General features: G+C 53.3%; 1 protein-coding gene and 1 long non-coding RNA gene across 2 annotated transcripts in view; both read right to left on the reverse strand.

Annotated features, from left to right (window-relative positions):
• The window catches only part of wscd2 (WSC domain containing 2), a 351,702-nt gene extending 332,626 nt beyond the window's left edge, over positions 1-19,076 (reverse strand). The window contains exon 1 of the mRNA XM_072475405.1: positions 17,982-19,076. Within this exon, the coding sequence (XP_072331506.1) occupies positions 17,982-18,396 (415 nt within the window). The 5' untranslated portion in view covers positions 18,397-19,076. The remainder of the gene's footprint in view (positions 1-17,981) is intronic.
• A 71-nt stretch (positions 19,077-19,147) lies between these two features.
• The window catches only part of LOC140429340 (uncharacterized), a 312,337-nt gene continuing 304,045 nt past the window's right edge, over positions 19,148-27,439 (reverse strand). Inside the window, exon 3 of the long non-coding RNA XR_011949044.1 lies at positions 19,148-19,295. This is a non-coding gene — a long non-coding RNA (uncharacterized lncRNA). The remainder of the gene's footprint in view (positions 19,296-27,439) is intronic.

Below are 27,439 nucleotides of genomic sequence, written 5' to 3' on the forward strand. Positions count from 1 at the left end.
CTATTGCAGAAAATACGGAGGCTGGGGATTGAGGGTGATTTAGAGATGTGGATCAGAAATTGGCTAGCTGAAAGAAGACAGAGGGTGGTGGTTGATGGGAAATGTTCAGAATGGAGTTCAGTCACAAGTGGAGTACCACAAGGATCTGTTCTGGGGCCGTTGCTGTTTGTCATTTTTATCAATGACCTAGAGGAAGGCGCAGAAGGGTGGGTGAGTAAATTTGCAGACGATACTAAAGTCGGTGGTGTTGTCGATAGTGTGGAAGGATGTAGCAGGTTACAGAGGGATATAGATAAGCTGCAGAGCTGGGCTGAGAGGTGGCAAATGGAGTTTAATGTAGAGAAGTGTGAGGTGATTCACTTTGGAAGGAATAACAGGAATGCGGAATATTTGGCTAATGGTAAAGTTCTTGAAAGTGTGGATGAGCAGAGGGATCTAGGTGTCCATGTACATAGATCCCTGAAAGTTGCCACCCAGGTTGATAGGGTTGTGAAGAAGGCCTATGGAGTGTTGGCCTTTATTGGTAGAGGGATTGAGTTCCGGAGTCAGGAGGTCATGTTGCAGCTGTACAGAACTCTGGTACGGCCGCATTTGGAGTATTGCGTACAGTTCTGGTCACCGCATTATAGGAAGGATGTGGAGGCTTTGGAGCGGGTGCAGAGGAGATTTACCAGGATGTTGCCTGGTATGGAGGGAAAATCTTATGAGGAAAGGCTGATGGACTTGAGGTTGTTTTCGTTGGAGAGAAGAAGGTTAAGAGGAGATTTAATAGAGGCATACAAAATGATCAGGGGGTTGGATAGGGTGGACAGTGAGAGCCTTCTCCCGCGGATGGAAATGGCTGGCACGAGGGGACATAGCTTTAAACTGAGGGGTAATAGATATAGGACAGAATGTCAGAGGTAGGTTCTTTATGCAAAGAGTAGTGAGGCCGTGGAATGCCCTACCTGCTACAGTAGTGAACTCGCCAACATTGAGGGCATTTAAAAGTTTATTGGATAAACATATGGATGATAATGGCATAGTGTAGGTTAGATGGCTTTTGTTTCGGTGCAACACCGTGGGCCAAAGGGCCTGTACTGCGCTGTATTGTTCTATGTTCTATGTTCTATGTAACCGGTCATTTTCCGTGCAGAGACATCAATACTGACAGGCAATGGGCTCTTGAACTGCAGGAGGCTCGTGAGCTAATATCATTTTCTCACAAGGTCTATAACAGGCCCAAATCCATCAGCAATCACTGGATGATGATCAATAGTGAAACGTGAGGACTGAAGTTAATTGTAATCCCCCTGTTGTTCAACGGCAGTTGAGATCTGCTAACACAGCACAGGGAGCCCATGGGTAGTTCCATCCTGCTTGATGCATTTATGTGTTGGGTTATAATGGGAGCAACATGTCGTTCTTTTTTCAGTTCACATTAGGGCAGCACGGTAGCATTGTGGATAGCACAATTGCTTCACAGCTCCAGGGTCCCAGGTTCGATTCCGGCTTGGGTCACTGTCTGTGTGGAGTCTGCACATCCTCCCCGTGTGTGCGTGGGTTTCCTCCGGGTGCTCCGGTTTCCTCCCACAGCCCAAAGATGTGCAGGTTAGGTGGATTGGCCATGATAAATTGCCCTTAGTGTCCAAAATTGCCCTTAGTGTTGGGTGGGGTTACTGGGTTATGGGGATAGGATGGAGGTGTTGACCTTGGGTAGGGTGCTCTTTCCAAGAGCCGGTGCAGACTCGACGGGCTGAATGGCCTCCTTCTGCACTGTAAATTCTGTATACTCATTTAAGAAAAGCAGCGTGAGAAATGAGTGACTCTTAGAATCATAGAATCTACAGTGCAGAAGGAGGCCATTCAACCCATCAGGTCTGCACCGACCCTCGGAAGGAGCACCCCAACCAAGCCCACACTCGCACCCCATCGCCACACTCCCACCCCATCCCTGCACTCCCACCCCATCCCCGCAACCCCACCTAACCTTTTTTTAGACACTAAGAGGCAATTCAGCATGGCCAATCCACCTAACCTGCCCATTTTTGGACTGTGGGAGGAAACCGGGGCACCCGGAGGAAACCCACGCACACACGGAAGAATGTGCAAACTCCACACAGACAGTGACCCAAGCCGGGAATCGAACCTGGGACCCTGGAGCTGTGAAGCAACAATGCTAACCACTGTGTTACCATGCCACCCTAATCTTGTAAGGCACATATTTACTGCCTATCCCAGGTTCCCTTCAGGGCCTTGAACAGGCACCATAACATGTGTGGGACTAGAATAACTCTTTGACCAATCTGCGTTGTTGAGATAGCAGCTTCCCTTCTTTGAAAGGACATCAGTCAACCAGTTTTTAAAAAAATTGAAAGTACCCAATTCAATTTGTTTCCAATTAAGGGGCAATTTAGTGCGGCCAATCCACCTACCCTGAACATCCTTGGGTTGTGGGGGTAAGATCCACGCAGACACGGGGATAATGTGCAAACTCCATATGGGCAGTGACCCGGGGCCAGGATCAGACCCGCGTCCTTAACGCCGTGAGGCAGCAGTGCTAACCACTGCGCCACACTGAGATAAACATCAACTGTTGCTCGATGACAATCAACTGGGTGAGCAATGCTCTTTGATCTTTCTGAAACTTCTTGGGTCTTTCCATGCAAGGAGCTGGCCATGACTGAGTGAAGCTCATTAGGTTCTGGTGCTTGGGCGGTAGGAATGATGCATTAGAAGAAAGTTTAGTTCATGACTAGTTGAAGTATTTTATTATAAAATAAATGTGTGGTAAAGCTAACTATAAGAAATATATTACAATCTACGAAGACTGATAAATTATCCGAGAGATACTGCAAGTATGACTATCCACTAACACGGCTAACTCCCAACTCCTCAAGGTACAGAATCAAGTGGTAGACCGACACTTCCACCTGCTGGTCGGAGGTCGTTTACATCATTATATACATGATTGCTTATGCATATCTTTGCAATGCGGACTGGCAGATGCCAAGGTTCAGGACTGCGTGCTGAGAGAATCATTAAAGCTTGGGGCCGCCCCTGGAAAGGGTCAATGGGTAATGGACACTGTTGAAGGGCTTGCCAAAGTGCACCGAGAGGCAGGAACCCATGTATTACCCCTCAGACTGTACACACCAGAGAACATTTGACATGAAATGTAAATGTAGAGTGTAAATATGACCTGAAATTGTAAGTCCAGTGAGGCACCTCATGTACTGTATTGAACAAAAAATGATCTGTATTGCACTTTAGATGACAATACTAATTTGACATTACATACTACATTTTTTACAAATATTATAAATGAAGCATGTTTGCTGGAAAAAATAATTTGTGAACCAGTTGAGTTTTTACGACAATCCAGCAAGTTTTATAGTCACCCCCCGGCATCGCATCACAAATTAAATGCTTTCAATTTTCTAATTAGCCATGGTGGGATTTGAACTAACAACCTCCAAGTGACCAGTCCACGACCAGCACCACTCGCCTATTATCAGATTGACTGGATGAGTTTTCTCCTTGTTTTCTCTAATGATTTGAGGCGCCATGGTGATGGTTGCTGTGGAGATGGCTTTGAAGAGAACACCTCTGGCCTCACATACGACAAGGCAATTCATCCTCGCAATGCAGTGAGGGAATATTGCCCAGGCTGACAAATAGATCCCAAGCCGGATGGCGAACTATGAATCCCGATGCAAATCCTCGTCTATGTCCATATATGGAATGCAAAATAACAAGTGCCTCTCACCCACTAACCCAATGTACCCGCAATGCCGCTTTATACTCTTTTAGTAAATCAACTTTTTATTTTATTCATTAGTCCATGGGATGTGGACGTTGCTGGCTCGACCAAGATTTAGTGCCCATCCCTAATTTCCCTTGCGAAGGTGGTGATGAACTCGCCCCCTTGAACTGCTGCAGTCCACGTGTTGTAGGAACATTCCCTGTGTTGTTAGGAAGGGAGTTCCCGGATTTTGACCCAGTGTCAGTGAAAGTGTGGCCGGTATATTTCCAAGACAGAATGGACACGTGGTTTGCCTGGGTGAGTGCAGCTCCAACAACACTCAAGAAGCTCGACAACATGCAGGACAAAGCAGCCCCGCTTGATTGGCACCGTATCCGCCACCAGCGATGCCCAGAGTGTCCCATCCAGAAACTGCACTGCAGGAACTCCCCAAGGCTCCCTCGACCGTACCTTCCAAATTCACCAAATAAATAAACAATCCCTTCCAGGCTATTGTAATGAAAAGCAAAAACATTACTGGGAGTTATGATGCACTCCATCAATCTCTCTTTATACTCTTGCGGCTTCAACATAATAATATAAGACTAATTAACAGACTAACTAGTTAAACAAATTGACAGCCCCTTAAAGGGACACTGTAACAAACACTAATCTTTAAGGGAAACTTATACAATTAAATAAAAATGTTTGTGGAAAATGTTTGTGGAATTGTCATATGAGGAACGGTTGAGGACTCTGGGTCTGTACTCGTTGGAGTTTAGAAGGATGGGGGGGGATCTTAAGGGCAGCACGGTAGCATGGTGGTTAGCACAATTGCCTCACAGCTCCAGGGTCCCAGGTTAGATTCCCGGCTTGGGTCACTGTCTGTGCAGAGTCTGCACGTTCTCCCCGTGTCTGTGTGGGTTTCCTCCGGGTGCTCCGGTTTCCTCCCACAGTCCAAAGATGTGCAGGTTAGGTGGATTGGCCATGATAAATTGCCCTCAGTGGCCAAAAGTGCCCTAAGTGTTGGGTGGGGTTACTGGGTTATGGGGATAGGGTGGGGGTGTGGGCTTGGGTAGGGTGCTCTTTCCAAGAGCTGGTGCCGACTCGGTGGGCCGAATGGCCTCCTTGTGCACTGTAAATTCTATGATTCTTTATCGAAACTTGCAGGATACTGCGAGGCCTGGATGGAGTGGACATGGAAAGGATGTTTCCACTTGTAGGAAAAACTAGAAGCAGGAGACACAATCTCAGACGAAAGGGACGATCCTTTAAAACTGAGATGAGGAGGAATTTCTTCAGCCAGAGGGTGGTGAATCTGTGGAACTCTTTGCCGCAGAAGGCTGTGGAGGCCAAATCACTGAGTGTCTTTAAGACCGAGATAGATAGGTTCTTGATTAATAAGGGGATCAGGGGTTATGGGGAGAAGGTGGGAGAATGGGGATGAGAAAAAACATCAGCCATGATTGAATGGTGGAGCAGACCCGAAGGGCCGAGTGGCCTAATTCTGCTCCTATGTCTTATGGTCTTGTGGTCTTATGATGAAGCACTCCAGATCCTATGGTGCCTACTAGTTGTGGAGAGCCTAAAGCATTCCAGTGGATACCATGTGCTCCTTTCCCAGGAACACCCAGACACGAGCATGGCCACGAATGAGGGACCGTTAGTTGGGATTGATCGCCCCCTCAACTGCCTGCTGCCTGGCCTATTAACGGCCACATTTTACTGGCTCAGCAACAGGATAACGAGAATGCAGTCTCTCTTTGTGCTCTTTTAATAAAACAAATAGTCAAAAATAAATAAACAAGAGAGGGTGACAGGCCCTGGCAGGGAGTCTCTCTTTAATAAAAGCAATAATCACTAAATTAATCAAAATATGACATCGCACCTGGTGGAGCAACGTAACTAAAATAAAACCTGGAAAGGAAACTTAACTGATTAAATTAAAATGTTATTTCCAGGGGTTTGATGAAGCTCTCTGGTCGCAGAAGGCCTGAAATGTGGACACAGCGCGGTCCCTCTCCAAGGGTCCTTGACTGGGAATGTATCCATGGTAGAGGGGTAGACAGTCAGGTTGGACACCCCTTTGTCTGCCCACTGCCTGGATTTGTGAAATGGCCAGGCCCAGAAGCAGGCTCACGAGGATGTAGTCTCTATTTATGCTCTTTTTAAAAAAACAAGAAATCCAAAATAAATAAATCAACAAGTGGGGGGTGACACCCCCTGGTGGGAAGTCTCTCTTTATATGTGCTCAAACTACTCAATCAACTAATACCCTCCACCTGTTTGTCCTTAACCTTAACAATATAACTAAATTAACATTAACACAGGCATCCTGACTCCTCATTACTGCCCAAGGACATTCGTGGAAGTGCGTGCATCTATTGAGGATAGGATTGAGCTCAGCTGCGAGACACCCATGGTTGGATACTGTGCCACCCACAGTGAAGGCTGACACATGAATAATAGCCACCTGGGTACGATCCTGGAGGACAAGTGCTGCCTGTGGAGCTACCCATCGGGAAGGACACCCAGCATTCAATTAGAGGAGTAGACAAAAGCAAAGGTGGATGGTAAAAATTACATTCCAATGTGGTAAAAATTACATTCCAATTTTTAAAGCAAAGTCTCCTGCCACCTTAATTCATGGTGATGGAGGCCGAGCAACACTCCATTTAATCACACGCACTGCAGGTGTGTAACATCTCCTCACAAGGTAACAAATCAGCACATAGTTGTATAAACCATAGGTGGTAAATGTTGAGGTGGTGCTTGAAGATCCCACCAGAAGGAATGGCCAGAAAGTCCCACCCCTTATTTACATTCTCTCCCTGTCTCTTAAACATTCCCCCGGCTTGTCAACCGTTCATGGTCTCTGCTGGCCTCCAATTCTGGCATCACGCGCGGCCCCAGTTTTAATCGCTTCCCTCGTCGCCCTGTCTCCAGCCGCCAGGAGCTGAAGCTCTGCACACGGAGGGAGAATTCAGAATGTCAAGTTCAAGTTTTTCCTTTTATTTAAGAACTGTTTAACTGATAGTTGTAAAGCTATTTTGTCGATGTTAATGTGGTTAATTCTGTGTTGAAATTAAAGTTTGTTTCCACATAAAAGACACTTATTTGTTTGAGTCATCACTCCTGAGGCGAAGTATCCTTCAAAAATTGTCAGAATAATAATCGCTTACTGTCACAAGTAGGCTTCAATGAAGTTACTGTGAAAAGCCCCTAGTCGCCACATTCCGGCGCCTGTTCGGGGAGGCCGGTGCGGGAATTGAACCCGCGCTGCTGGCCTTGTTCCGTATTACAAGCCAGCTGTTTAGCCCACTGAGCTAAAATTGTTTGGGTTTCTCATCTAGTATCCGAACAAAAATTGGGGCCAGGTCGGGGATGCTGACTTGATGCAATTCAATAGTTCAAGCTGGATATTTAATTGAATCGCATCTACATTTTCCAACCTTGGAACTTGATTGTACTAAAATTCCAGTTAACTGTAAGTTATGGAAAGACGCATAAACAGGCTGTACAAACAGTCTCAGAAGGCAATTAATTGCGTTGTTGCCGAGAGAAAGGACTGAGGGATTTAGTGAGCAGATGGGTCATTGGGAAATGACCTATCAAGAGCAGAAAGGCCTGTGCTCCAGTGATCTGGATTGTTTCTATCAAGTTATTCATAGCAGACTCATCTTTCATGCAATATAAATCCGTACTGTAATATCTAAAAGCACTGAGCAAAATATAGCAAGACTAATCGAGTCATTACAAGGAAGTAATCTGACTCCAGGGGCTCACGTGACATGACTAACTATAGCCGCGATATTATCATCATTAATATTTCAATGTACACATCAGAAAGGATCAACAATATGTAATGCATTGTTAACACGAAAGGGATCAGGACTATATGACCTCAACAGAACTGAATAATACATATTAAAGCAGTAATAACAGATAACTTTGAAACTAAGTGATACCAGCATCCTATTCCTGGCATTCAGGTAACCATTGAGAAAGAGAGTTGAACCAACATGGAATTTGCGACCACATGGAGTGGTTGATGCCAACCGTGAAGAAGCGCTGAGGAGGCAGCTAGATAGGTGCGTGAGAGGGAAAGGAACAGAAAGTTGTTCAGATGGGGGTAGATGAAATGGGGTGGGTTGATTCTCACATGGAGCACAGGCATCAGGATAGACTAGATGGGTGAAATGGCCTGCTCATGGCTGGATATTCCACGTCAGAGGTGAAACCATTTCCGCACAAGCTCAGAATGCTGCTGTCACGGGTGCTCCAAAGGGAGTGTGCAGGGTCTCACAGTGGTCCAGCTATCTGTGTTCCGGCAGATTACAGCGATTGGTGTCCAGGGGCAGGGGCAAGGGTGTGGAGTGGGGTGCAGGGTGACAGTAATGCCATGGAGCCTGAATCCGCTGTCCTCTCTCAAAGTTGGCAGCTTTCATCATCCCCACCACTTGTTGCTATTGCCTCTCCGGCAGATCAGACTGCTGCCATCCACGTGTAACAGTCTGCAGCTGGGACTATAGGGCAGAACTGCTGAAAGTTGACCTGTTCAAAGCCCACCGAGATGTAGTCGCCGCCCATTAGCCATGCTGCTGTACTGGGACTGCACTATTCAGGTGTTTGAGAACAGGGAAAGGGGTATCTGAGACAGGCACAAGGGAATGCACAGGAGTGATTAGTCAACCTTTGTATGAAATATTCTGTGGTTAGATTAATAAAGCTGGTTTGGAACTTTTGCTTTGTGGTGGCTTTCGTTTCATAACTGGAGTTAAGAGGGTGATGTGTTGTACAGTAACTGGGGTTAAGAGGGTGCTGTGTTGTAAAGTAACTGGGCAGCGCGGTAGCATTGTGGAAAGCACAATTGCTTCACAGCTCCAGGGTCCCAGGTTCGATTCCCGGCTTGGGTCACTGTCTGTGCGGAGTCTGCACATCCCGTGTGTGCGTGGGTTTCCTCCGGGTGCTCCGGTTTCCTCCCACAGTCGAAAGATGTGCGGGTTCAGTGGAATGGCCATGATAAATTGCCCTTAGTGTCCAAAATTGCCCTTAGTGTTGGGTGGGGTTACTGGGTTATGGGTGATGGGGTGGAGGGGTTGACCTTGGGTAGGGTGCTCTTTCCAAGAGCCGGTGCAGACTCGATGGGCTGAATGGTCTCCTTCTGCACTGTAAATTCTATGATAAATTCTATGATTAAGAGGGTGCTGTGGTGTACAGTAACTGGGGTAAAGAGGGTGCTGTGGTGTACAGTAACTGGGGTTAAGAGGGTGCTGTGGTGTACAGTAATTCGGGTTGAGAGGGTGCTGCGTTGGACAGTAACTGGGGTTAACAGAGATGGTTCACTCAAAACAGACCAGCCAGAAAGCACCATGTTATTTACATTCTCCCCGTCTCCCCATCCCCCTCCCCGTCTCCTCATCCCGCTCCCCATCTCCCATGCCCCTCCACATCTCCCCATCCCCCTCCCCGTCTCCCCCTCCCCGTCTAACCATGACCCTCCCCGTCTCCCCATCCCCCTCCCCGTCTCCCCAGCCCCCACCCCATCTCCCCCTCCCTGTCTCCACATCCCCCTCCCGTCTCCCCCTCGCCCTCCCCATCTTCCCCACCCCCTCCCTGTCTCCACATCCCCCTCCCGTCTCCCCATCACCCTCCCCGTCGCCACTTCCCCCTCCCCATCTCCCCATCCCCCTCCCCGTCTAACCATGACCCTCCCCGTCTCCCCATCCCCGTCTCCCCAGCCCCCACCCCGTCTCCCCATCCACCTCCACATCTCCCCATCACCCTCCCCGCCTCCCCCTCCCGTCTCCCCCTCGCCCTCCCCATCTTCCCCACCCCCTCCCTGTCTCCACATCCCCCTCCCGTCTCCCCATCTCCCTCCCCGTCTCCTCATTCCCCTCCCCGTCTCCCATTCCCTCCCCGTCTCCCCATCCCCCTCCCCGTCTCCTAATCTCCCTCCCCATCCCCCTGCCCATCTCCCCCTCCCTGTCCCCCCACCCCCCGCCCCGTCTCCACATCCCCCAACCCGTCTCCTCATCCCCCCGTCTCCCCATCCCCCTCCCCGTCTCCCCATGCCCCTCTGCATCTCCTCATCTCCCTCCCCGTCTCCCCATCCCCCTTCCCGTCTCCCCATCCCCCTCCCCGTCTCCCCTTCCCTCTCCCCAACTCCTCACCACCCTCCCCATCTCCCCATCCCCCTCCCCGTCTCCCCATCCCCCTCCCTGTCTCACCATCCCCTCATGTCTCCCTCTCCCCATCTCCTCACCACCCTCCCCATCTCCCCATCCCACTCCCCGTCTCCCCATCCCACTCCCTATCTCCTCATCTGCGTCTCCTCCATCCCGTCTCCCCCTCCCCTTCCCCGTCTCCCTGTCCCCCTCCCCGTCTCCCCATCCCCTCATGTTTCCCTCTCCCTGTCTCCCCATCCCCCTCCCCAACTCCGCATCCCACTCCCCGTCTTCCCCTCCCCATCTCCTCCTCCCTGTCACCCCCTCCCCCTCCACGTCTCCCCATCCCCGTCTCCTCATCTCCCTCCCCGTCTCCCCAACCCCCTCCCCGTCTCCCCCTCCTCGTCTCCTCATCTCCCTCCCCGTCTCCCCAACACCCTCCCCGTCTCCCCATCCCCCTCCCCGTCTCCCCCTCCCTGTCTCCCCGTCTACCCATCCCCCTCCCATCCCCCTCCCCGTCTCCCTTCTCCCTCACCGTCTCCCCATCCCCCTTCCCGTCTCCCCATCCCTCGACCCGCCTCCTCATCCCCCTCCTCGTCACCTCATCCCCTCTCCGTCTCCCCCTCCCCTTCTCCCCACCCCCCTCCCGTCTCCCCATCCTCCTCCCCGTCTCCTCCTCCGCCTCCCCTTCTCCCCATCACCGTCTCCCCCTCCCCGTCCCCCCATCCCTCTCCCCGCCTCCTCATCTCCCTCCCCCTCTCCCCATCTCCTCCTCCCCTCCCCATCTCCTCCTCCCCGTCTCCCCACCCCCTACCCGTCTCCCCCTCCCCAACTCCCCCTCCCCGTTTCCCCATCCCCCTCCTCGTCTCCTCATCCCCCTCCCATCCCCCTCCCCATCTCCCCTTCACCCTCCCCATCCCCTCCCCGTCTCCCAACCCCCTTCCCGTCGCCCCATCCCCCCCCCTGTCTCCCCATCCAGCTCCCCATCGCCCCATCCCCTCCCCGTCTTCTCAACCCATCCCCGTCTCCCCCTCCCCGCCTCCCCCTCGCCACTCCCTGTCTCCCCAACCTCCACTCCGTCTCCCCCTACCCGTCTGCCCCTCCCCCTCTCCTCCTCCCCGTCTCCTCCTCCCCATCCCCATCTCCGCCTCCCCATCCCCCTCAATGTCTCCCCATTCCCCTCCTCATCTCTCCATCCCCCCCCCCCCCGTCTATGCATCCCCCTCCCCTTCTCCCCATCCCCCTCCCCATCTCCTCCACCACCCCGTCTCCTCTTCACCCCCCCGTCTGCCCATCTCCCTCCCCGTCCCTCATCTCCTTCCCCATCTCCCTATCCCCCTTCCCGTCTATGCATCCCCCTCCACATCTCCCCCTCCCCATCTCCTCCACCCCGTCTCCTCTTCCCCCCTGTCTCCCCATCTCCCTCCCCATCCCTCATCCCATTCCCCGTCTCCCCACCCCCCTCCCTGTCTCCCCATCCCCCTCCCCATCCTCCTCCCCATCTCCCCATCCCCTCCCCGTCTCCACATCCCCCTCCCCGTATTCCCATCCCCCTCCCCCTCCCCATCTGCCGCTCCGCGTCTCTTCCTCCCCATCTTCTCCTCCCCGTCTCCCCATCCCCCTCCCCGTCATCCCATCTCCGTCTCCCCATCCCCCCATCTCCTCTTCACCCCCCCCCCCCGTCTGCCCATCTCCCTCCCCGTCCCTCATCTCCTTCCCCGTCTCCCCATCCCCCACCCCGTCTCCCCATCCCCCTCCCCATCTCCCTATCCCCCTTCCGGTCTATGCATCCCCCCCCCACATCTCCCCCTCCCCATCTCCTCCACCCCGTCTCCTCTTCCCCCCTGTCTCCCCATCTCCCTCCCCATCCCTCATCCCCTTCCCCGTCTCCCCATCCCCCTCCCTGTCTTCCCATCCCCCTTCCCGTCTCCCCATCCCCCTCCCCGTCTCCCCATCCTCCTCCCCATCTCCCCATCCCCTCCCCGTCTCCTCATCCCCCTCCCCGTATTCCCATCCCCCTCCCCGTCTCCCCCTCCCCGTCTGCCACTCCCCGTCTCTTCCTCCCCATCTTCTCCTCCCCGCCTCCCCATCCCCCTCCCGTCATCCCATCCCCCTCTCCGTCTCCCCATCCCCCCGTCTCCCCACCCCCTCCCCGTCTCCCCATCCCCCTCCCAGTCCCCCCATCCTCCTCCCCTACTCCCCACCCCCCTCCCCGTCTTCCCATCCTCCTCGCCGTCTCCCCATCCCCCTCCCCCTCCCCATCTGCCGCTCCCCGTCTCTTCCTCCCCATCTTCTCCTCCCCGTCTCCCCATCCCCCTCCCCGTCATCCCATCTCCGTCTCCCCATCCCCCCGTCTCCTCTTCACCCCCCCCCCGTCTGCCCATCTCCCTCCCCGTCCCTCATCTCCTTCCCCGTCTCCCCATCCCCCACCCCGTCTCCCCATCCCCCTCCCCATCTCCCTATCCCCCTTCCGGTTTATGCATCCCCCCCCACATCTCCCCCTCCCCATCTCCTCCACCCCGTCTCCTCTTCCCCCCTGTCTCCCCATCTCCCTCCCTATCCCTCATCCCCTTCCCCGTCTCCCCATCCCCCTCCCTGTCTCCCCATCCCCCTTCCCGTCTCCCCATCCCCCTCCCCGTCTCCCCATCCTCCTCCCCATCTCCCCATCCCCTCCCCGTCTCCTCATCCCCCTCCCGTATTCCCATCCCCCTCCCCGTCTCCCCCTCCCCGTCTGCCACTCCCCGTCTCTTCCTCCCCATCTTCTCCTCCCCGTCTCCCCATCCCCCTCCCGTCATCCCATCCCCCTCTCCGTCTCCCCATCCCCCCGTCTCCCCACCCCCTCCCCGTCTCCCCATCCCCCTCCCAGTCCCCCCATCCTCCTCCCCTACTCCCCACCCCCCTCCCCGTCTTCCCATCCTCCTCGCCGTCTCCCCATGCCCCTCCCCGTCTCCTCATCTCCCTTCCCGTCTCCCCAAGACCCTCCCTATCTCCTCATCTCCCTCCCCGTCTAGCCATGCCCCTCCCCGTCTAACCATCTCCCTCCCCGTCTCCTCATCCCCGTCTCCTCCTCCTGGTCTCCCCCTCCCCGTCTTCCCCTCCCTGTCTGCCCCTCCCCGTCTCCTCCTCCCGTCTCCTCCCCCCGTCACCCCATCCCTCTCCCCATCTCTCCATCCCCCTCCCAGTCTCCCCATACCCCTCCCCATCTCCCCATCCCCATCTCCCCATCCCCCTCCCCGTCTCCCCATCCCCCTCCCCGCCTATGCATCCCCCTCCCCTTCTCCCCATCCCCCTGCCCATCTCCTCCACCCCGTCTCCTCTTCACCCCCCCCCCGTCTGCCCACCTCCCTCCCCGTCCCTCATCTCCTTCCCCGTCTCCCCACCCCCCACCCCGTCTCCCCATCCCCCTCCCCATCTCCCCATCCCCCTCCCCATCTCCCCATCCCCCTCCCCATCTCCCCATCCTCCTCCCCGTCTCCCCATCACCCTCCACGTCTCCCCATCCCCCTCCCCGTCTCCCCATCCTCCTCCCCATCTCCCCATCCTCCTTCTCGTCTCCCCATGCCCCTCCCCGTCTCCTCATCTCCCTCCCAACCTCCTCACCACACTCCCCATCTCCCCAACCCCCTCCCCGTCTCCCCATGCCCCTCCCCATCTCCCCATCCCCCTCCCCATCTCCCCATCCCCCTCCCTGACTCCTCATCCCGTCTCCTCCACCCCGTCTCCCCATGCACCTCCCCTTCTCCCCATCCCTCTCCCCATCTCCCCATCCCCCTCCCTGTCTCCTCATCCCGTCTCCTCCACACCGTCTCCCCATGCCCCTCCCCTTCTCCCCATCCCCCTCCCCGTCTCCCCATCCCCCTCCCCGTCTCCCCATCCTCCTCCCGGTCTCCCCATCCCCCTCCCCGTCTCCCCATCCCCCTCCCCGTCTTCCCACCCCCTCCCCGTCTCCGCATCCCCCTCCACATCTCCCCATCCACCTCCCATCTCCCCACCCCCCTCCCCGTCTCCCCATCCCCTTCCCCGTCTCCCCATCCTCCTCCCCGTCTCCCCATCACCCTTCACGTCTCCCTATCCCCCTCCCCGACACCCCATCCTCCTCCCCATCTCCTCAAACCCTCCCCGTCTCCCCATGCCCCTCCCCGTCTCCTCATCTCCCACCCCGTCTCCTCATCTCCTTACCCGTCTCCCCATCCCCCTCCCCGTCTCCCCATCCCCATCTCCTCATCCCCCATCTCCCCATCCCCCTCCCCGTCTCCCCATGCCCCTCCCCGTCTCCTCATCTCCCTCTACACCTCCTCACCACACTCCCCATCTCCCCAACCCCCTCCCCCTCTCCCCATGCCCCTCCCCATCTCCCCATCCCCCTCCCCATCTCCCCACCCCCCTCACTGTCTCCTCATCCCGTCTCCTCCACCCCGTCTCCCCATGCCCCTCCCCTTCTCCTCATCCCCCTCCCCACCTCCCCATCCCCCTCCCTGTCTCCTCATCCCGTCTCCACCACCCCGTCTCCCCAAGCCCCCTCCCTTCTCCCCATCCCCCTCCCAGTCTCCCCTTCCCCCTCCCCGTCACCCCAACCCCCTTCCCGTCTCCCCATGCCCCTCCCCTTCTCCCCATCCCCCTCCCTGTCTCCTCATCCCGTCTCCTCCACACCGTCTCCCCATGCCCCTCCCCTTCTCCCCATTCCTCTCCCCATCTCCCCATCCCCCTCCCTGTCTCCTCATCCCGTCTCCTCCACCCCATCTCCCCATGCCCCTCCCCTTCTCCCCATCCCCCTCCCCATCCCCCCTTCCCCCTCCCCGTCACCCCTTCCCCCTCCCCGTCTCCCCATCCCCTCATGTGTCCCTCTCCCTGTCTCCCCATCCCCCTCCCCATCTCCTCATCCAACTCCCCGTCTCCTCCTCCCCGTCTCCCCCTCCCCCTCCCCGTCTCCCCAACCCCCTCCCCATCTCCCAACCCCCTCCCCGTCTCCTCATCCCCCTCCCCATCTCCCCATCCCCATCCCACTCCCTGTCTCCTCACCCCCGTCTCCTCCACCCCGTCTCCCCATGCCCCTCCCCTTCTCCCCATCACCCTCCCCATCTCCCCATCCTCCTCCCTGTCTCCTCATCCCGTCTCCTCCACCACGTCTCCCCATGCCCCTCCCCTTCTCCCCATGCCCCTCCCCGTCTCTCCTTCCCCCTCCCCGTCACCTCTTCCCCCTCCCCGTCTCCCCATCCCCTCAAGTCTCCCTCTCCCTGTCTCCCCATCCCCCTCCCATCTCCTCATCCCACTCCCCTTCTTCCCCTCCCCGTCTCCTCCTCCCCGTCTGCCCTTCCCCCTCCCCGTCTCCCCATCACCCTCCCCATCTCCCAATCCCCCTCCCCGTCTCCTCATCCCCGTCTCCTCCTCCCCAGCTCCCCTCCCCCTTCCCGTCTCCCTATCCCCCTCCCCGTCTCCCCATCCCTGTCTCCTCATCTCCCTCCCCGTCTCCCCAACCCCCTCCCCATCTCCCCCTCCTCGTCTCCTCATCTCCCTCCCCGTATCCCCACCCCCTTCCCAATCCCTCCCCATCTCCCCATCCCCCGTCTCCCCATCCCCCTCCCCGTCTCCCCCTTCCCGTCCCCGTCTCCCCCTCACCGCCTCCCCATCCCTCTCCCCACCTCCTCATCCTCATCCCCATCTCCCCCTCCCCGCCTCCCCCTCCCCCTCTTCCCATCCCCCTTCACGTCTCCCCATCCTTCTCCCCGTCTCCTCATCCCCCACCCCGTCTCCTCCTCCCCGTCTCCCCCTCCCCATCTCCTCCTCCCCGTCTCCCCATCCCCCTCCACGTCTCCTCATCCCCCTCTCCATCTCCTCCTCCCCTCCTCGTCTCCCCGTCCCCGTCTCCCCCTCCCCGTCTCCCCATCTCCCCATCCCTCGCCCCGCCTCCTCATCTCCCTCCCCGTGTACCCGTCTCCCCCTCCCCGTCTCCCCATCCCTCTCGCTGTCACCTCATCCCCCTCCCCGTCTCCCCCTCCCATCTCCCCATCCCTCTCCCCGTCTCCCCTCCCCGCTTCCCTATCCCCCTCCCCGTCTCCTCATCCCCCTCCCCATCTCCTCCTCCCCCTCCCCGTCTCCCCCTCCCCCTCCCCGTCTCCTCATCCCCGTCCCCGTCTCCCCATCCCCCTCCCCGTCTCCCCCTCCCTGTCTCCCCATCCTCCTCCCCGCCTCCCCGTCTCCCCATCCCCCTCCCCATCTCTTCATCCCCTGCCCCGTCTCCCTATCCCCCTCCCTGTCTCCCCCTCCCTGTCTCCCCATCCTCCTCCCCGCCTCCACATCCCCCTCCCTGTCCCTCATTTCCGTCCCCGTCTCCCCATCCCCCTCCCCGTCTCCCCACCCCCTTCCCCGTCTACCCATACCCCTCCCCGCCTCCCCCTCCCCGTCTCCCCCTCCCCCTCCCCATCTCCCCATCCCCATCTCCCCCTCCCTGTCTCCCCGTCCTCCTCCCCGTCTCCCCATCCCCCTCCCTGTCCCTCATCCCCGTCCCCGTCTCCCCATCCCCCTCCCTGTCGCTCATCCCCCTCCCCATCTCCTTGTCCTCCGCTGCCAGACGTTTTTCTGGCAGCCAGGACCTTTTCCTCCTGATTGTGAGGTTCTGCTGGATACAGCACGACTCCTCAGGAATGGCCTGGTTAGCAAAAGCATTGCTTCGGCACCCCAATAGCCTGCTGAATTACATTTCCCGAGCAGCAGCGCTCTCACTGTGCACATGCCGGCCATGTGTAAGGTTGCTGCACATTGGTGTGCTAGCCCAATGCTGGTCGGGTGGCCAGTGGGCCGCTTGACGGACCCTCCTTCACAATCAATGTTGTGAGCAATCAGCACACGCCTCACTTCACTCACCCTCGCTTGTTAACTCTGCTCCTCTCTCCCCAGACGCTGTCGGACCTGCGGAGTTTACCCAGCATTTTCTGTTTTTATTTCTGGTTTCTCGTGGGGGCTGGAATGCCGGTCGTACAGCGGACCGCCACATGATAAAGGCCTCATGGTTGCTGCCGGGATGCCGGGTGTTATGTAATGCGCTGACTGCGGAAGCACACCGTTTGCACAGTGAGGGTATGGGAACGCTCCCCTGTTGCTGAAGAACCCTGAATTTACGCGCACGATAAGGTGGTGAGCACTAGAACAGTGCACACAACGCATGGACACCAGTTTGGACCTGAAACGGTACCACCCCACCCCCACTCGTGCCCCCCCCACATTACATCCCCCCGCTCCCCCCCCCCCCCCCCACAATGCGGATAATACAGGTGCTCCAAACCTGGGTTTTGGGACCTGTGGTGGTATGTATTAGGGGTAGTACGGTACCTGTGGTGCCGAGAGGCTATTGGTAGACAGACACTGGGTCCTGATTGGATCTGCCGCCTGCTGGCTCCACCCAGTAAGGCGGAGTATAAGAGCCCGCGTTCTCCCAGCAGCTGCATTCTGTAACTGAGCTGCTGGGGAACAAGTCTTGCTTAATAAAGCCTCGATTGACTTCATCACTTCTCGATTCGTGAGTAATTGGTTGCGCCACAGGGCCTAAGTAACTGGTTGCTGTTTTAAATTCACATCCTCCCCTCTACTTAGGGCACCTCAGAAAATAATTCACTCCTGCATTTCTCCCATTCACTGTACACGTAGATCTGCTTCTGCCACACTGTCCTCACTAGAAATGGTTCAAAAGAAAAGAGGGTAAAATATCTAAGTCAAACTGAAGCAGGACGGAATGCTAATAGCAAGGCTCATTCACCTAGGGTTGATTGTAAGGTCAAACCGGCCTGAGTAAATGATTTGCATTGGTAATTCTTCCAAATGTCCCCAGAGAACGTGGGCTCGGATGGTTGGCCCCATTTCAAAATTTGATTAATTTGAATATTATCACTTGAGGCCGTCTAATTTCAATGTTTTGTTTGTAAAATAACCGTTGCTAAGGAGATAAATAAACATCACTAACCTTCCCTGCTTGTGTAATGCAAGATCTCTTGGCAAATGCTTCAGATGTAGGGTCAGAGGATTAGATTTCCAATCCACACAGTGGGGGCAAAGACAATGAATGACATGAGAAACAGTCAACAATAGATCTAACCTACCTTTGTTTTCGTCCTGGTCTCTCGAGATCTTCCCCTTCAGCGCCCTGCTCCAAAGCCCAACGTGCTCCCCGGATTTCAGTTTGTCCACGGAGTCTTGCGAGACCGGCTTCAGCCAGGGGGGGCCGTATCTCCGCGGCAACGGCTGAGGCTCCTTCTCCGGCACCTCCCTGTAACCCCTCGCAAAGGGCAGGAAGGCAAACTTCTGGAGCCCCCCAGCGCCCATCGAGCCGCCCAGGGGTCCGTTAACAGTCCCGTCGCCGGGGTACGAGGCCCTTCCCGTTAAGGTGCTGTCCCGCACGAACCCCGAGTGTAGGAACATCAGGCTGCCGGCCATGAGGTAAATGATGATGAAGGTGAAAAACCGGACTGGCTTCCGTCGGAAATACCGCTGGATCTTTATCGCTAATCTGGCCATTCCCAGCTCATAACCTTCTTTTTAAGTGCTTTTGTAATTCAGGACCGCAGGGTAAAAAAAAAGAGAATATTATCTCAATCAACAGCGTTTCCCAAAAAATACAAAGGGAGGAAGTTTTTGTAATCCACACTCCGGCTGGAGTAAGCACGCAACTGTTCACTTGCCGGGTCGACTCTTTCCTCCCAACTTGTGCTTCAATGGTTTTGTGTCTCCTCGCAATACAAAAAGTAATCAAAAAATGCCTTGAATTCCCAAGATGATCGTTGTCACCGTCGATGCAAATGAAGAGCCACTTAGATTCCTCACCAGCAAGAGGGGAGGAGCACATAGCCCCCCTTCCCGTCCATCCCACTCTGCCCGCACACTCCTGTCCAGAGGGAGAGATAGTTCACTGGTCCAAATTTCTACCTGCTGAGGTACAGTTCCTTGAGCAAGCTGTAATCTTATATTCACGCCAGAGCAGTTGCAGTCGAGTATTTTGATATCATCCTCCCCTATTTAAATTCTTTGGCAAGGCCCCGGGGAGAAGAGTGACAGAGGACCGATATCAGGTTAATGAAGTGTTTGTGGAGATGGTTTGGACGTGGATCAGCTGACACAGTTCCCAATCTGTTTTCGAACCCTGATCGCAGCTTCCTTGTGAGCATCCTCTTTGGGGGATTTCTCTTTTCCCCGCCTTCCGCCGCCACCCTGCTCCCCGCCACCACCACCTCACCCCCACCGCCCGCCCCCCCCCGAACCTCCCCCCGCAAAGCTCCCGCCACGTACCCACTTTGTGCAATCGGGTCTTGTTCAAAACCCCCTCCCTAGGCTCCAGGGTGGGAGCGCGAGGCCGCAAGCAAGTCGTTCTTCGCCCGTCAGGCAGCCGCGCACTTTGTCCATCTGCACGGGTTCAGCTCCTGCAAAAACAGAACAGCACAGAAAATCAAAACTGTGGCAAATCATGACCTTTGCAGAGAGAGCGAGAGAGAGAGACAGAGGCAGCAATTACCACAATATTCAATTTATAACCTGCAGATGAAATTAACTTTATGGATCCGAGAGCCAGTTTTCTCCTCGTTAACAAATTTGCAAAATGTCAGCGGGACCAGTAAAAATCCTGCCAGTCATTCTTAAATTTGACTTATTCTCTCCCGCTTGAAGCTGTGGCATTCCAGAAACAATTCCGATCATTCAAAAAAAAAAGGCCCAATTTCCGCCCCCCCCCCCCCCCCCCCCTCCCCCCCCTCCCCACCCCCATCCATTTGTGGGCGGCACGGTAGCACAGTGGTTAGCAGAGTTGCTTCACAGCTCCAGGGTCCCAGGTTCAATTCCTGGTTTGGGTCACTGTCTATGCGGAATCTGCACGTTCCCCCCCCCGCCCTCTGTTTGCGTGGGTTCCGTCCGGGTGCTCCGGTTTCCTCCCACTGCCCAAAGATGTGCAGGTTAGGTGGATTGGCCAGGCTAAATTGCCCTTTAGTGTCCAAAAAGGTTAGGTGGGGTTACTGGCTTACGGGGATAGGGTAGAGGCTTTGTAGGGTGCTCTTTCCAAGGGCCGGTGCAGACTCGATGGGCCGAATGGCCTCCTTCTGCACTGTAAATTCTATGATTCTACGAAAACAGCAAATTCTCAGCAGGTCTGACAGCAAAGGGCGGAGAGATGAAAAAGAGTTGAAGTTTTCAGGTCGACAACCTTTCATCGGAACCCTAAGTTGGTTTGATGTGTTGGACAGCAAAAGAAAATGCCCCAATTGGTTAACGAGTCATAAATCAGCAAGTCCCCGATTGGATTACCAATTTGGGCTGAGTCAGTTAGCTGCAGGCAAGGGAAGGTGCAGTCTGTGCACCTTTGAGCCAGTTAGTGGGATAGGTTTCCTGCTCCTGTTCGCTATCCAATGATTAAGACAAAACTTGTAGACAATAACTAAGAACAACACTGCGTGCATTCCTTGCCGTGCGAGCAGTACTTCTGTGCGGATGTAATAATTATTATTATTGTCACACGTGCGTTTCAATGAAGTTACTGTGAAAAGCCCCTAGTCGCCACATTCCGAAGCCTGTTCGGGGAGGCCGGTACGGGAGTTGAACCCACGCTGCTGCCTTGTTTTGCATTACAAGCCCACGGGGCTAAACCAGCCCCTGCCTGATGGAGCTTGGTTTGGATACTCTTAAAAACCTTCGCTGTTTTTGTCACGTGACAAAACTCAGTTGACCAAAATCTCTTGAGACAAATAACCAAGACACTAAGCTTGCGGCTAAACTTGTATTTCTTTTTGAACTTCCCCACTCTCTGCTTTTGCGAGGAATGAAAGGAAAATTCCAGCACTGAATACCATTTAACTTTGACTGGTGCTTTTCTTTGTGTTCCAGGGTCTATTCGACTTTGCCTGTCCTTGTCAACATCGTCAATTTCCAAACAGGTCAACCGCCAGTGGAAATCATAGCAGCCTGGTAGTTTTGCTTTTTGCATTGATCTATTGGATAGGAACAGGGGGAGGTCATTCAGCCCCTCGAGCCTATTGTGCCATTCAATTAGATCATGGCCGATCTGTATTTTCTTCGTTCACTGGATGCGGACATCGCTCTCTGGACCAGCATTTGTTGCCCATCCCCAATTGTCCTTGAACCGAGTGGCTTGCTCGGCCATTTCAGAGGGCATTTAAGAGTCAACCATATTGCTCTGGGTCTAGAGTCACATGTAGGCCAGACCGGGTAAGGACGGCAGATTTCCTTCCCTAAAGGACACCAGTGACCCAGGTGGGTTTTTACAACAATCGACAATAGTTTCATGGTTGTCAACTCCAGATTTTATTGAATTCAAATTTCACCATCTGCCCTGGTGGGGCTTGAACCCAGGGCAGTACCCCGGGTCTCTGAATTACTAGTCCAGTGACAATACCACTACATCACTGACTCCCAATTATCCCAGCCTTTGCCCTACGCACCCCAATACCCATATCTTTTATTTTTGTATAAATGTAGAGTATCCAATTTATTTTTTCCAATTAAGGGGCAACTTAGCATGGCCAATCCACCGACCCTGCACATCTTTTGGGTTGTGGGGGCGAAACCCACGCAAACACGGGGAGAATGTGCAAACTCCACACGGACAGTGACTCAGAGCCGGGATCGAACCTGGGACCTCGGCTCCGTGAGGCAACTGTGCTAACCACTTGCCCCACCTCCAATACCCATATCTAACAAAAATCCATCAACCTCAGTTTTGATATGATCAGTTGGATCAGCATCACCAGAGTTTCAGGGAGAGTTCCAGATTTCCATCACCCACTTTCTGACATCACATTGAGTTGTTGCAATATGCCTTTAATGGATAGCAACATGTCATCATTAGAACGGAAGCGATCCAGCCTCAGTTTCATTTTGGTCTGGAACAGAACACAGCGCAGAAAACTCTGCCGCTGATATCCTCAAACTTCCTGTCCATGCACATCTTTTGACACATGCCGAAAAATAATAAATGAACACGCACCATGTTTTCACAAACCATTAAATGATTGGTGCCTTTATATCATCATAACATGACACACGCCATGAGTTCCATCTGCTCCTCATATAGTCGATCAATGTCCCTTTGCAATTCTTTTGCTGCAATCTGCACTAACTATTGTGCCATTTAATTTAGTGTTGGGCTTTGGGTAAATATTCAGCAAACTGTCCAAATTCTGCATAGAATAATGAGCAAGATATTGCAGTTTTGATTGCCCTGAAATATAACTCTGGTCTCCCTCTCTCCATAGATGCTGCTAGACCAGCTGAGTATTTCCAACATTTTCTCTTTCTATTCCATAAAATACATTCTTATTTTCAAATCCCTCCGTGGCCTTGCCCCTCCCTGTCTCTGGAATCTCCCCCAGCCCCACAACCGTCTCGGGCGCCTGTGCTCCTCCAATTCTCTCCTCTCGTGCATCCCTGATTTTGGTGGGCATGCCTTCAGCCGGCCAGACCCTGTGCTCTGGAATTCCCTCCTTAAGCTCCATCGACTCTCTGCCCCTCTTTCCTATTTCTTTAAAACCGCCCTTAAAATCCACCTCCTTGACCAACTGTTTGACCTCCCACCCCAACATCCCCGAGTGTCTAGTTTTCTTTGATAAGGCTCCTGCGGAGGAATGCTTTAGTATGTTAAAGGCGCTACACAAATGCACACTGTTGATGCTGCACAACAATAAAATGAGATAGTCACTCGGAGCAGAATGCAACCAGTTAAGTTTGTTTCCCACAGAATGACAATCAGAATTAGCTACCATGCCCAAAGCTGGCTGATAGATGAAAGTGCACTGCCCATAGCAAGAGTGGGGCCTTGGATTCATTGCTGAGGAAAGTTCCAAGTGTACCAATTGGGAGAACACACGGAGTTGGGTTGGAAACAAGAACTGCATCTTCGATGTGGGCCCTGCTTCTTTTAGAGTGTTCAATAATTTATGGGAAGACCATTGGAAAATTCCACGAATACTAATGTCCATTTGGTTATGAATCACACGAAAGGGAGTTTAATGAATTTTAAGGTTGTTGTCTAACAGCCAGCTCCAAGCAAAACCCTGCAGCTTGAATGTAATTCATTTTAATTTTCCAGATCCACCACGCTTACCACCGATATCGTACAGACGTTGTTCAGTACTTAACCCCCAATGGAAACTGTCCTTTCTGCAATGGAGCCAGGATGGATTATGTTCCAAGTTGAAGACAAAAGTGACTCACTCCGTCGCCTCACCTTTCATAACCAGCTTCCTGGAGTTCAAAGGTGAGGGCTGTTACCTGGGAGCCTGCACCAGTGGGCTCATCCTACCCCTCGTCTGCCATAGGGCAGCACGGTAGCACAGTGGTTAGTACTGTTGCTTCACAGCTCCAGGGTCCCAGGTCTGCTTGGGTCACTGTCTGTGCGGAGTCTGCACGTTCTCCCCGTGTCTGCGTGCGTTTCCTCCGGGTGCTCAGGTTTCCTCCCACAAGTCCCGAAATACGTGCTGAATTCTCCCTTTGTGTACGTGAACAGGCGCCGGAATGTGGCAACTAGGGGCTTTTCACAGTAACTTCATTGCAGTGTTAATGTAAGCCTACCTGTGACACTAATAAAGATTATTATTATTATTACGTTCAACAAAAGGTAACATTTGCCAACCATCTTGCCTCCAGTAATATCTGTAAATCCTATCCATGGACAGCCTCACCTGAGACCCACAGCAGCGATAACAGACACGTAACAGATCTGCCATTTTATTCATTCCATGCCTCCTTTTCTCTGGCTTCACTTGTGCATAAAAGCTGTTTACCTCGAACGTCTTCCAGTTCTGGCAGAAGGTTCATCAACCTCAATCCTTAACTTAATTTTGCCCTCCAACGGATGCTGCCTGTCTGTGTTTGCTGTATTGGCTGTTCCACGTGGAATCTGACCAGGGAACATGCCCGTCAATATTCTAAGTGGCTGCCTACCTGCGGGAGCTAACTATCTCTCGGCTGTTTCTCCCCGTGCAGCAATACAATAGTGTAAAATGAAACAGAAATCCTTTCTCTGCACAAACACATCAAAATATCAATGTGTTTCAGAACACCTCCTGATCAACTCTCGAGGTGCAGCAGCATCACCTGTTTATTACAAGGGCAAAGTTCAGCAGATGGTGGAAATCTCGAAAGAAAGCGGAGTCGATCATCGTTAACTCTGTATCTCCCTCCACAGATGCTGCCCGACCTGTTGAGCGTTTCCAAAACCTTAGATTTATTTTTATCTTAAATTATTAACATCCCTGGTATTTTGCTTTAGTGTTGCTGCCACTTTACTTCCCAGGAATCATGGAATTCACAGTTGTCACGTGAGAGTACCTTTAAGAAATGGGTGTTTATAAATGGGTGTGTATATAAATATCTGTAGTGAGAGTACCTTTAAGAAATGGGTGTTTATTACTGCAGTGATGTCAGAGAGTGGGTGGAGCTGGGCTGTCTGTCAGCTTTTTACTTTCGCTTTAGGCTTTTTGCTGCAAGGTGGGTTTGGTTTCATTTTAGTTTTGGAGAAGCTGCAATCACAGCAGGATGTGTGTGAATCTCTGCAAGCTTATGAGTGTCCATTTGCTGATTTCAATGTGGTAACTGTTCTCAGTAGTGAAGTTAGACCTGAGGCGCTTCTGTTAAAAGGTTTTGTTTTTAAGTCTTATGGATGTTAAAAGGAAAGCGCACGGATTACTTAGTGTTGTATTCTTTGAGGGTTGTATTTGAATTGCTGGTTGCTAAGATGTTTAGCACAGTGAGCTAAACAGCTGGCTTGTAATGCAGAAAAAGTCCAGCAGCGTGGGTTCAAACCCCATACCGGCCTCCCTGAACAGGCGCCGGAATGTGGTGACGAGGGGCTTTTCACAGTAACTTCATTGAAGCCTACTTGTGACAATAAGCGATTATTATTATTAAGATGTTCACTGTATGTTTTAAAAAGGTTAACTTGAGTTCGTAGAATAAACATTGTTTTGCTTTAAAAAAATACTTTGCCATTTCTGCTGTACCACACCTGTAGAGTGGGCCGTGTGCTCCCCAGACCACAATCTAGTAAAAGTTGTGGGTCAGGTGAACTCCATGATACAGTTTGGGGTTCTCTAAACCCTGGCCCATAACACAGTGCAAAAGGAGACCATTCGGCCCATTGAGTCTGCACCGGCCCTTGGAAAGAGCACCCTACTTAAACCCACACCTTATCCCCGTTACCCAGTAACCCCAGCTAACCGTTCTGGACACTAAGGGGCAATTTTATCATCGCCAATCCACCTAACCTGCACCTCTTGGGACTGTGGGAGGAAACCGGAGCACCCGGAGGGAACCCACGCAGACACGGGGAGAACGTGCAGACTCCGCTCAGGCAGTGACCCAAGCCGGGAATCAAACCTGGGACCCTTGAGCTGTGAAGCAACAGTGCTAGCCGCTGTGCTACCGTGATGCGCACCTTGAAGAAGCTCTGCTCTGCCATCTGATGAGGCGTTGAACATTTTCCAGTTCGGATGTAAAGCCAAAGACCTGAAAGGTTAACTCTGGGCAGGCTTTTCCAGCCCCCACCCTCTCCCCCCCGGACTGGAAATTCCCACCCGAGGTCAACAGACCTTTCAATCGCCTGACAAATTGTCCGTCTCGCCCGTGACAATCCCCACGACGGGCGGGACTGGAAACTTTACCCCTCTGTATCTTTCCCGACAGGTGCTGCCAGTGTTTCCAGCACTTTCTGCGTTTCTTCCCGATTTGTTAACTCAGCCCTCCCAGTGCTGAGGTCACGGACGTCTCTCGGGCAGTAGCTACGAGCGATGTCACTAACATTCGCTATTAAAACAAAAATGATTCAAATCTTACGGACAGGTGAGTGATATGTTCAGCAGTGATCCGCTCCATTAAAAAAGAATCATTTGACAAGAGAGTTCTGAAGTCATTTAACTGAGCATTACTTCGGAAAGCTGGTGTATAATCGTTGATAGTCATCAAAGACCCATCAAGCTTAATCCTCTCACAATCTGCGCTATCATGAATTCCAGTCAATCCATTTCTTGCTCCTTAGGAAGGTTGTATTAATAACGATGTAATAACCTGATATTACAGTGGTTTAGGTGTCTTCATTCCCCCAAGGTTCAGTGGTGACATTAGCGAATTCAGGAGAAGCTTCTTTACCCAGAGCGGGGTAAGAATGTGGATATTGGGGCAGGATTTTCTGCACTGCCTCGCCCACCCCTTTCCCGTCGGCCAAGCTATCCCGCCATTGTCCAGCAGTGGGATCTTCCTGTCCCTCTGATGCCGACAGGACTTTGCATACTCTGCACCCTCCGCCGCTGGGGATCGCGCCATGGCGGGGATGGATCTCCATCTGCAGGACCGGAAGATCGCAGCAGCAGGAAGGGAAGGGCCGGAACATTCCGGCTTTGGCCTGACAAGGAAAGAAGTTGAGGCAAATGGCATCAATGTATTTAAGGGGAGGGGAGGTAAGTACACGAGGGGAAAATGAAATGGAAAGATATGTTGATGGGGCTAGTGTGGTACGGGTGGCACGGTCGCACAGTGGGGAGCACTGTTGCTTCACAACTCCAGCACCACAGGTTCGAATCCCGGCTTGGGTGACTGTGCGGAGTCTGCACGTTCTCCCCGTGTCTGCTTGGGTTTCCTCCGGGTGCTCCGGTTTCCTCCCACACGTCCCGAAAGACATGCTGTTCGGTAATTTGGAAAATCTGAATTCACCCTCTGTGTACCTGAACAGGTGTCGGAATGTGGCGTCGAGGGGCTTTTCACAGTAACTTCATTGCAGTGTTAATGTAACCTACTTGTGACAATAAAGATTATTATTATTATTATATGAACACCATCACAGGTCAAATGGCCTATTTCTGTACTGCAAACTCATTCCATATATCCTTCAATCATCTCCATCTATACTTATCTATAATCGTAACCAGGTATTAGAAATGAGGAATTTAGACAAAAGGAACTTAAAGAGAATATCACATTTGGGGGCGGCACAGTGTTTAGCACTGCTGCCTCACCGCGCCAGCGTCCTGGGTTCAATTCCGGCCTTGGGTAACTGTGTGGCGTTTCCACATTCTCCCCGTGTCTGCGTGGGTTTCCTCCGGCTGCTCCGGTTTCCTCCCAACACTCTAAAGATGTACAGGTTAGGTGGCTTGGCCACGATAAATTGTCCCTTCGTGTCAAAAGGTGGGGTTACAGGGATAGGGTGGGGGATTGGGCCTAGGTAGGGTGTTCTTTTAGAGGGTCGGTGCAGACCCAATGGGCCGAATGGCCTCCTTCTACACTGTAGGGATTCTAATTCTATGGGAAGCGACAAAATGACTTCTTAGGAGGTAAACATGTAAACACAGAAAGTTTGTGTGACGGATGGAAGATTATTGCTTGGAAGTTATCACTATAGATTAAAACACGCTATATGAACACGTCATTCTTCAATAATGGTTCCAGAATTTTCCACAGTCAGATATGTGAACACAACAAGAAATAAAAAAGAAATCAATTGTTATATGATCGTCACTTAAGCAAGAGGCATCAAAGTGTGTTAAGAGCTGTGGAAAATTGTCAGCAGATA

The sequence above is a fragment of the Scyliorhinus torazame genome, chromosome 1, assembly GCF_047496885.1.
Source record: "Scyliorhinus torazame isolate Kashiwa2021f chromosome 1, sScyTor2.1, whole genome shotgun sequence".
Classification (NCBI taxonomy): Eukaryota; Metazoa; Chordata; class Chondrichthyes; order Carcharhiniformes; family Scyliorhinidae; genus Scyliorhinus; species Scyliorhinus torazame.